Genomic DNA, 11821 nt, shown 5'->3' on the forward strand with positions numbered 1-11821 from the left:
AAATCTAAATTCTACAACTAATTAAAGCTAAGTAGTATACTTGTTGTACCTATATATAAAAGTAACTTCGTTATTTTTATATATCATATTAAATGTATATTGTAGTCATTGCACTTTATATTAGTCATTTTTTAAATATTGTGACATCAACAAGCAATAAAAAGTTAATGAAACAATTTATAAGTAGATTCTTAAAATATGAGGTATGAAATTAAGTATCTTTTGTATTGAGGCCGTAGACTACGTCAAACAAATATTGCCAAGAATAGGCACCCTTTTTTATATCTCCTCCAATCATTTATAGTCATACTAAGCTTTACCGAGGCCCATATAAAAATGATAAAGAGTCCTCCTTGTGCAACTGCTTTAAACTTGTTAAGTAAATTTACGTCATTTTATGTAATGTAAGGCTTTCTATAGCCCGATTGTTCTAAATTATTTACATATTTGATATTATATGTGTATTAATGTATCGTTATGGCTGGTTTTTGTGTTATCACTAGGTTTAATTATAGTTTTGTGTTATTACTAGATTTATGTTATAACTAGGTTGGTGTTTAAGATACACAATTTTCACGTACCTAATATTATTTCGATTAGACGTAATTTGATAGATTTATTTAGTAAATTCTTAAATTTAAATGCTTTCTTAGAAATATATACATGCATTAAATATATAAATATTATATATTATATATTAAAACGTTTAAAATGTATATTAGACGGTACATAGATAATACTTGGTTAGATATAATTTGTATTTTCTTAAAAATAAAAACTGTCTATGATCAGAATATCTCTATTAGTTTCATTTGTCAGTTCTGAAAATTTGAAATTTGACATTTAGTACTCTTGTATGACAAGTAAAAATGGAAGCAAGTGTGTTATGTGAAACTCCTGGCTGCAAGTCACTTGCTATGTTACAATGTCCAACCTGCATTAAGTTAGGCATACAGGGCTCGTTCTTTTGCAACCAGGAATGTTTCAAGAAGTCTTGGAAAGCACATAAGATCATACATTCATTGGCGAGTGAGTGTTTATAGGTTATGTTTGTAGCGGATTAAGTTTGAATATTTTATTCTGATTTTGTTGTAGAGGGTGAGAGTACAGATGGTACTGAAGGCGAATACAATCCGTGGCCGTCTTACACATTTTCGGGTAAGCTGAGAGCTTTTCCTCAAGGACCGAAGCGAACCGTGCCACCTCATATCGGCCGCCCAGATTACGCCGATCACCCTACCGGTTTTCCGGCATCAGAAAATGCCGCGAAAGGCTCTGGACAGATAAAAGTACTTGATGACGAGGAAATAGAAGGAATGCGTGTCGCTTGCCGTTTAGGCAGGGAGGTTCTGGATGAGGCTGCAAAGTGAGTACTATCACAATCTTTTATTTTATTGTTATTTTAAATTTAATTCGCCTTAAATTCATAAATAATCACTGCTCTAAGTATTGCAGTGAAACTAGAATAATAAAAAGTAACATTAACAACAAAATAAAGTTCTTAATAACATTCTTTTAATTGACTAGCCCAATGGCGCAGTTTGCTTGTTGCTCGGGGGTTGTGGGTTGCTGTTGTGCTTTCTGCTCCGGGGGTTGTGGGTTCGATTCCCACCCTGAGTCTGGGTGTAATATATATTTATTCACATATGTAGTATTTATATGTATGTGTATCGAAAAAAAATGTATATATAGCAGTCGGCTGTTACCAAAGGAACACAATGATTAAGTTGGTTACTTTAGGAACAGATGACCAGACTCAAATTAATAATCATCTTTAACAATTAAATCTACACTAAATCTACACTTTAGTGACTAAATTTTAAAATCGATCTTTTGATAAAAGTTACATTTAAAAGTTAGTTATTACATAGTTAAAGTGAAAGCATCAGTTTTTCTATCATGCAAATAAATACGAGTGAACCATACAAATAACTTCAATTTTGAATATGTCTTATGTACTTTTATTGTATTAATTGCTTAATACTGATATTATATATTTTATATGTGATAAAAACATACTTCAGTAAATATTTTTAATTTGCAGAGCTTGTGATGTAGGAGTAACCACAGATGAAATTGATCGTGTCGTCCACGAAGCCTGCATTGAGAGAGAATGCTATCCGAGCCCTCTCAATTATCACAAATTTCCTAAAAGTTGTTGCACATCTGTCAATGAGGTCATTTGTCACGGAATACCTGATTTACGTCCTTTAGAGGTAAAAACTATTTTGTTTTGCTTGGGCTTATCTAACTTGTGTGTTACAATTTTTGAAGAAAAATTTCTTTACACACGCTTGACTTAGGGAGTAAGCTGGTGAATGTGTGACGAGAGTGTTACAAAAAGTTACTGAAGATAGAAAGAGTTACATTTCGTAAGTTTTATTTTAGTCGTGTGGTCTAAAGCACACTCGTTTTTTCTCTAATTAGAAGTAAAGTAATGACTTTAAAACTTTCAAATTATTTTTAAATAGATTTAAAAAATAAGTATACAAAATTAGGACATTTAAATATTAATTAGGTTATATTAAGTTACTTAATGTCTAGTGCTAAGGGTACATGAAGTCATATAATTATTGATGTCTTTTATTTTAAATGATGTCACAAACAGTATTCATGTTTTACACTCAACCAAAGTTTGAGAATGTGAAAGAAAGTGCTGTGTGGCTACGGCACTAAAGAATTTAGCCACCCCCTCTCTTCCCGTGGGTGTCGTAAGAGGCGACTAAGGGATAACAAGGTTCCACAACCACCTTGGAACTTAAGAAGCCGACCGATGGCGGGATAACCATCCAACTGCTGGCTTTGAAATACACAGGCCGAAGACGGGCCGCAGCGTCTTCGGTGCGACAAAGCCAGTACTGCGGTCACCAACCCGCCTGCCCAGCGTGGTGACTATGGGCAAAACACATGAGTTCACGTTATTTTTGGCGTAAACTTGTGGAGGCCTATGTCCAGCAGTGGACTGTATAGGCTGTAATGATGAATGATGAAAGTTTGAGAATGAAGGTACGGATATCAAACTGAAAATACATTTCCCATACACAAGTACAGCAAACTTGTTATTTTGGCACAAAGTTGAGCTATAATCTCATCTACAACTGAATAGTTTTATTTCCATTTTGATTTTAAAGCATATGAAGGAAAAGGCCAATATAATATTATTAATTTACATAAGAGAATTGTGACTGTGTGTGTGACTGTGTGTGTGACTGTGTGTGTGTGTCTAGTGTTATATTTATTTCTATTACAGGATGGTGACATATGCAATGTAGATGTGACAGTCTACCACAGAGGCTTCCACGGCGATTTGAACGAGACATTTTTTGTTGGTAATGTTCCGGAATCGAGTAGAAAACTCGTGCAGGTCACGTATGAGTGCCTACAAAAGGCGATAGAGATTGTGAAACCAGGTGAAAAATATAGGGAAATAGGAAATGTCATACAGAAACACGCTCAAGCTAATCGCTTTAGTGTGGTCAGGTCATACTGTGGTCACGGAATACATAGACTATTTCACACAGCTCCGAATGTGCCACATTATGCAAGTAAGTGAATTTTTATAACTAACTTTGTTTGCAAATAAAAGAAAAAGAAACCATTTCAATTATTGTTAATACAGCATACAATATAGCAACATAGGTAGATTTAAAAAAAAATAGTCAAGTAAATATGCATTATTAGAGATAATTGAAAAAGCACTCCTCAGATCTCGATCAAATTTTGACTGGCATGTTGGTTCAGTTTGTAGTGACCCTGTTTTCTGCTCCGGCGGTTGTAGGTTCGATTCCATCCCTGAGTCTGGGTGTAATATATATTATTTATATGTATGTTTAACGAAAAAAAAAATGTAGCTATACCAGTCGGCTGTTACCTATAATACAAGCATTAAGTTGTGTATGTTGTAGATATTTATTTATTTATTATTATTATACTGAATGTCACTCCGCCCGCCCAATACATAATAGATACATATATTATAATAACTACTTATATAAATAATATAGTAAATTTACTTATACTTACATATATAAATATAAGCGGGTGGAGGAATACGCCCCGGCAGGGAGATCAAACGGCCGGGGGTTAGGGCTGTAGGCTGAGAAACCGGCGGACAATCCTAGCCGAGTCAAGTAACACCGCCTTCTGCATCCTGGCTGCGAGCGAACCGTCCCGGATCCCCAGTTGCCTCAGATGGTGAGCGAGGCTAACCGGGATCAAACCGTTGGCAGATATTACGATAGGGATTATTTCAGCAGACCCCACACCCCACATGTCGACAATCTCGTGCGCCAGATCCAGATATTTACGTTTTTTCTCAGTCTCGGCTTTCACGAGGTTCTCGTCATGCGGGACGGTGATGTCCACTAAAAATACCCTCGACCGTGCCCTGTCCATCACCACGATATCAGGCTTGTTCGCCAGTATCGTCCTGTCTGTGGCGATAGGCAGGTCCCAGTAGAGCCGGACTCCGTCGCGTTCGAGTACTGGCACCGGTGAGTATTGGTAATACGGCATCCTCTGTTCCAGGAGACCGTACATAAGAGCAAGCTCTTGGTGGAGAATCTTGGCCACTTGGTTGTGTCTGTGCAAGTACTCAGTATTAGCAAGCACGGAACAACCCGAAAGCACATGCCTGAGTGACTCACCGGGATGACGACAGGCTCGACAGAAGTCGGGAGTGCCATCCTTCAGGACGTGCTTTCGGTAGTTGTTCGTCTTGACCACCTGATCTTGTATTGCACAGACAAAACCTTCGGTTTCCCCAAAGAGGTCGCCGAATCGCAGCCACTGCACGGAGGCCTTACTGTCCACGTGTGGTGCGTGAAGCGCCTTGTAGAACCGTCCATGCAGTTCCTTCTCCATCCATACGGTCTCCCGGTCAGAGGTGCTCAGTACGACCGGTTTCTGCCAGTTCTCTTTGGCCAAGGCTAGGGGGGTTAGTCCTTTGTCACACATTGAAACGTCACCATGCAAAGCGCTGTCCCGTCTCGTTTCAAAGTAGGCCCTGAGGCTGCACACCTCGCGGTTATGCATAGTCTTAGCGCTTAACATGCCTCGACCACCACACTTCCGCGAGATGTACAGTCTCATGACCGACGACTTAGGGTGGTGCATGCGATGGTGCGTCATAGTTGTGCGGACTCTTCTGTCCAGGGCGTCAAGTTCGGTCTGAGTCCATCTGAGTATGCCAAAGGTGTACAAGAGAGTGGGCATGACCCAAGCGTTATAGGCTCGGACCTTGTTGGCTCCAGACAAGTAGCTCCGAAGAACTTTTGTCAGTCGTCCAAAAAAGATTTCACAAACTGCCTGTTTCATGTCCACTTCCTTCACCCCTATGCATTGTGACATACCCAGATACCGGTAAGATTCAGCTTCGGAAAGGGTCTTGAATGATGTTAATTCGAGACTAAGCTGCGACGATTGAGTCACCTGACCCCTGTCCACATGCACGACCGCACACTTATCTAATCCAAGCTGCATCCTGATGGAACTGCTGAACTCCGTAGTGATTTTCAGCAGTTCCTGCAAGCGTGCAGCGTTAGGTGCCAGCAACTTGAGGTCGTCCATGTAGAGAAGGTGGGAGACTTTAGTACCTCCTCTCCGAAACTGAAAGCCTGTCCCCGAACGCTCCAGCAGGGTGCTTAGAGGGTTCAAGGACAAGCAGAACCATAGTGGACTCAGGCAATCACCCTGGAAAATACCCCTCCGTATCCTGATTGGGTCATCCGCACCCGTCAGTCGCTCGCCCTGGAGAGATAGGATCGTGCTCCATTGCCCCATACATACTCCGAGGAAGTCTCGAACTGCCTGGTCAACCTTGTACAGCTCGAGGACCCTCAGGAGCCATGAATGAGGTACCGAGTCGAAAGCCTTTTTGTAGTCGATCCAGGCGGCCGAAAAGTTCCGACGGTTGCGTCTGACAAGCTGGCCCGCCACAGAGTCGATGAGAAGGAGCTCCTTTGTACCGCGACCGCCTCCACGACATCCGTTCTGAGCTGCAGACAAGATATTAAACTCACCAATATGTCGTGAGATCTTACAGCTCAGAACGGACGTCAGTGTCTTGTAGATGGAGGTCAGACACGTTATGGGGCGGTAGTTGGTGGGATCTGCGGTGTTGGTGGACTTAGGAGCTAAGTGAGTGATCCCGGTAGTGAAAAGGTTCGGGAGTGTCTTCCGATCTATTGCCTCTTGGTATTGTCGAGCCAAGGTCGCATGGCAGACCGAGAGCCCTTTCAGCCAGTAGTGATGCAGACCGTCGGCCCCCGGACTTTTCCAGTTCGGAGCCCGCCGGACCGCACCACTGACGTCCTCCGTAGAGATGGCGATTGGGTTCATCGGTTCGATTTTAGCACATGCGTCCTGAACCGCCGCAATCCAAGGGCCCTCCTCGTGCTCCACCTCCCCTGACCATATGTTGCGCCAGAAGGCGACGAGGTCAACCGTACTCGGTTTTAGGGAAGCAGAGCTCGATATCGGGTTCTCCAGCTTTCTATAGAACCTTTTCTGATCACTCACGAAGAGGCGATTTTGTCGAAAGCGCTCAACTCTCTCAGAGTACCTGCGAATGCGCTTTCCCCATGCCGCGATTCTCTGCTTCAGGCCGTCGATGCGCTCCGTTAGTTTATCGGCTATGTCAGGCTGATCGAGGCTGATGCCTAGCCCGTTGAAGGCCATTCTAACAGAGCGCACAATCCTTGGCCTTGTGTTGCCCGACCTGAAAGCTAGCAGCCTACCAATGAGGGCCCTGGCCAGGTTGATACGGCGTTCTATTCTCCTCTTCCAGGCTGGTACGTCGCTATTCTTATGAGTAGCGCGTCCAGACTCCTGGGTCTTGGCTCCGACAAGGCGGTGCACCGCTAGAGCGGCGCCGAAGAGAATAGAACCCGTATCCTCCAAGCTGAGGCTGCCTTCCAAATAGGGCGGCAACAGTCTTTTGGCTGCCTCAATGGCATTCCGCGTCGCGGCATTGAGGGGGAGGCGAGAGAGTCGCGGTCTCATTTCCAGAGGAGCGCCTCGAGTCTCGGAAATCGCCTCTTGCAAGATCCCTCTCATCTGTTCTACTTTTTGGGCGACTGCTCCCTCAGTGATCACCTCCACAGGCGCTTCGCTACGAACGCCTTCTTGTTGCGTTGACACTTCGTTGCGCACCGTGGACACGGGTTCGACTTCAGGAGCAGCCTCACGTCGAAATCGTTCGAGCTCGGCGGCGTCAAATATGCCCTTTCGTTGGATGTACCGAGCTCGATCTGCCAGGTTCTGTTCCGTAACAGTTAGCGTAGGCTCAAGCAGTAGGAACTCGCGGTGCATTACTGCCCGGTAGCCAGTCCGCCCGGTTTCACGTCCTACAGCCCTATAGTACGCACGCATGACACTCTCGTTCATTTTCGGTGTCCATCTCATGCGACGTACTCCACCAGCGGCGGGCAACGAATGCTGAGTCCCTTGGGACTCTGTCGTCGCCAAGCCAACTGGCGGGGATGGTGGATAACCCAACCGGTCAGGTGGTGGTGCCGGTCGGCGGGGTTGGCTGGCGGCCCGCATACTGCCACGTCCAGCGCCAGCTCCAGACGCGCCCTGGCGTCCCCCAGGCAGCGGCCCTATGCGCCTTTGTAAATCATCCTCCATCATAGTATTTTTTTGAGTGCTAATATACTCACTTGGAGAGGCACTCACGCTCTCCAAGGAGGCTGCGCGGGTGTTATGCAGCTTTTGTTGCCCTTAGTCGCCTTCTACGACACCCTAGGCGTAGGAAGGGGTGGTCCTATTCTACTCTGCCGGGAACCACACGGCATTATTATTATTATTATTATTATTATTATTATTATTATTATTATTATTTAAATTTGGTAGTCCCATGACAATCATCACCATAACAAAAAATACAGTCAAATTGAGAGCCTCTTCCTTTTTTTGAAGTTGGTTGTTAAAATAAAATAAAAGATACCTTACGCTCAATAAATTCCATCTGTAAGAAAAGAGTTGCGTTTGCATGTATGACTGATGTAGAGGAATAAAACTATAAAATAATACAATATTGCTGCCAGTATCAATTGGGATTGCCTAAAAAATTATTTCAAAAATTTTCATTGCAATTAATTTGATCTGTTGCAAGTCTTATTATAAATATAGATTAAAAAGTTAATAGAAAAATTAAGTTTTTTTCTAAGTTTTTTTTTGACATCCAACGTCTAATAAATCAATGAATGCCAGCTGCTTGCACGAGAGAGGATCACTCATTGTAGCGTTACGCTCATTGCACCGTTACGCTCATTGTACGCTTGTGCCACATCTATCTCTCTTCCACTCGATTGGCCTATGCGTCCGAAGAGATGTTTTGTTATGACGTTGTCACGTTTTAACGTGACAACGTCATAACAAAACAGTTTACTATTGTCCGTAAACCAACTTTACAGACAACATATTTAAAAAAAATAACTAACTCCGACGACCTCGACCTTTTTTAAAGTCAGTTAAAAAATGACAGATTTTAAATGATGATGACTTAAAAATTTATTTTCAGAGAACAAAGCAGTAGGTATAATGAAACCAGGACACTGTTTTACAATTGAACCCATGATCAATGAAGGTAGTTGGCGAGATGAACAGTGGCCCGATCAGTGGACTGCTGTTACCGCTGATGGTTCGAGATCTGCTCAAGTGAGATTTTTACTAATTTATACTACTAGGTCTGCAAACAAGCGTATAGCTAACATGATGCACAGCTTATAGGCACCTGTAACATCAGAATCATTGCAAGCTTGTTGCCAATCCTACTCCTGACCCTTCCCGGGAGCTCTGGCTAGCTTACTCGACACAGGATCACAATTTGAGAGCAGTGTTATTACAGCTAAATAGTTGTGATCTTCTGTAAGGCTGAAATTGTTACCCAGATGGGCTGCTCCAGATTTTGAGCAGGATATTTCCTGCTGTGCTCTACGTCAAAATTATATCCCCCCCTCTCTATATATATAATAAATAAAGACATTTTCTTTTTTGATATATCTTAATAACAACACCTTGAATATTGGAATAATTGAAGTTTGAAGATTAAGTTTTGAATTGTAGAACAATTTTTAGCTACCTTATTATATTTGAAGTGAAGTAAAAAGTTTTAGTTAAAACTTTTTACTTTTTTTTAACACACAAATAAAAGATAGACGTCAAACTTACTATATTGGAAAAAGTTTTTATCTTCTAATTTTTATGTAATGTCTTATATTAAAACTTTTTTTTTAAATTTATATTTTAATATTTTATTCAAAATCTTTAGTTAATAAATTATCTATTAACCATAATTTTACTTTGAAGTTTGACTTCTGTATCATTACATAATTTTTTTTTTTTTGGTTTCAGTTTGAACAAACATTACTAGTGACGGAGACTGGTTGTGACATTCTCACACAGAGGGCGTCCGGTCGTCCTTGGTTCATGGACCAACTTGAAAAATTTAATTAGTCTAATACAATAATTCATCCACTGAGATATACACTCAAAATATTGTTGTGCAGTATGAAATGAAAACTATGCAAGTTTTAAATTAAAGTATTTGAAATTATTATTTACAATTTTAATTTGACGTTGAATATCAAAAGTACAAATGTACAGATTTCTACAGATAAGTAGAACATGAATTTTCGCCTTTTTAGTCAATATAAACTCTAAAATTATTTATAAAAAAAATATCACTATCCTAGCACTTTGTCCGGCAGTTATACGATTACTGGTTTAATAGTTTATTTTTTCAATTAAGTTTCCTAATTAATTATTTCTTATTTAATTATTGGGTCGGCGAGAAGCAGTGGCGTGCATAAAGTTATTAGACAGGGTAAGCAGTCAAAAAAAAAAAAAAAAAATTTGAACAGCCACACTGCACTTACTTTCTCGCAATTTTTTCCTAATTTATTTTAATTTTGTTGGGAATAGAGGCTTTTAGATCATTTCAAGAATAGACAAGTAAATTATTGGACACGTAAAGTGCATTTATACTAATAATGAAGGCATACAAATACACGTACAGTAACCAACTGATACCTATTAGACTTGGGTAACTCATGAGTGAGTGATACAAATGAAACATCAAACAAATCAGTTACTGGATAGACTAAGCAACCTCATAAGGCCGGCACTCTGATAATTTCGTTTGTGTCAAACATAGGAAATCATTGATAACACTATTAATTAGTTACGAAATTGTATTCTTAATGAAAGTACTTTTTTATTTATTAATAAATGAAAAATTATAACGTCATTGTTATTTATGTGTTAAATTGATACGCCTGAACAATTTTTAATTTATCTGTACAATCGAACGTGTTTATTTCGATGCACTATTTAATTTCATCAAACACGTCTCCGTTACATATTTCACAAGTAAACTTATTCATAACTAATATATTAATATTTTCGCAAATAACAAGAACGCATAAACGAAAAATTAAAAGTGAATTGTCATAATATTACTCTGTGGAATGTTGCAATTACGCGACCGTGTCAAAAATCATATTTATTAGTACAAACAGTATCGAATTCAAGACAATTTAATTTGAAAGGTTATTCTTAGGCAGTGCCTAATTTCGTTGTTAAACCGACCAATGTTAAAAACACAATACTTTAATCGTATTCCATATGACGCGCGCGACATAAAATTGTAAGATTATATAATGTCTTACTGTCATTGCTAACATTTATTAAGCGATTATAGGCAGAAGTTTCATAAAAGGTTTTTTTTTTGTAGCGGATTTAAATTGCATTATGATTTGTCTTTTTCAAAAATATGTATTCAAAAATAATTTTAATGTTATTGTTTTATATACCATTTTTAGTAACATGCCAGGGTAGGCAGTGCCTTTCTGCCTATATGGAATGCACGCTACGGGCGAGAAGGTTATGTGCTTGCGATTTGTCCTTGCTGGGATCATTGTCATTTCGATGGGTCCTAAGTATACTGAGTCAACTAACAACTTTTGACTATTTCATTTTTTTAAGATATTAATAATATTTACTTCATTTCCTATCTACCTATGTAACAAAAAAATAAAGTTATTAGGAGTAGAGTTGACTCAGTATACTTAGGAGCCATCGATTTGAGCCATTAGATTGTAAAGACTAACATTGATTATGTTATCAATTTAGACGTGTAGTAGATATTATCTTGCATTTGAAGTAATTCTTCTCTTTCAAATTATCCTGTTAGTTTTATTACGTTTTTGTATACGCTTAAATTTTAAGCAATTGAATTTTTGTTTTTGTCGTTGGTCTTAATCAACTTTTTATATCTAATAAGAAAAATATATAGGTTGGGAAACAAGCGTACAGCTTATCGGATATTAAATTTTTACAGTAGCTTATAGACACCTGCAACGCCTGAAGCATGCCCGCCCTCCCACTGTGAACTCTGGTCACCCTACTCACCAACAGGAACACAACACTGCTTTGAGCAGTATTATTAAGCTGTGATCACATATTTATTTGTTATTACTAAATGATTAATAATTATTTAGATTTTTTTTAAACTAAAACTTCCTTACGCATGTTTGACTGGTAAATGCGTGACGAGAGCGTTACGAAATATGTGATCGGACGACGTGAACGGAAGTTGAGGAGATATATAAGTTAGTGATGATAGAAAGTTTTTCTTCAATTGTGTGGTCTAAAGCACATTCGTTTTTTTTTCATATAACGACATTAGAATTTTTATTGTCACTCAAGGTATGAGTAGTCTGGAAGAGATCACTATCTAGTGATAAGACCGTCCGTTGCATGCAACGTAATTTTTTTTTCCCTTTAAGCTTTATTCTTATGTAATTGTTATATGTTA

General features: G+C 39.5%; 1 protein-coding gene across 1 annotated transcript; it reads left to right on the plus strand.

The window, feature by feature from the left end:
• The first annotated feature begins 851 nt into the window (after positions 1-851).
• Positions 852-9562, plus strand: LOC123655214 (methionine aminopeptidase 1). The gene is made up of 6 exons (XM_045591046.1): positions 852-1025; positions 1098-1366; positions 2045-2216; positions 3251-3545; positions 8525-8661; positions 9358-9562. Exons 1-6 carry the CDS (start codon positions 870-872, stop codon positions 9457-9459), a joined length of 1131 nt encoding a protein of 376 aa, XP_045447002.1. The 5' UTR covers positions 852-869; the 3' UTR covers positions 9460-9562.
• Positions 9563-11821: the final 2259 nt, after the last annotated feature.

This window comes from Melitaea cinxia, chromosome 7 (assembly GCF_905220565.1).
Source record: "Melitaea cinxia chromosome 7, ilMelCinx1.1, whole genome shotgun sequence".
NCBI classification, from domain to species: Eukaryota; Metazoa; Arthropoda; class Insecta; order Lepidoptera; family Nymphalidae; genus Melitaea; species Melitaea cinxia.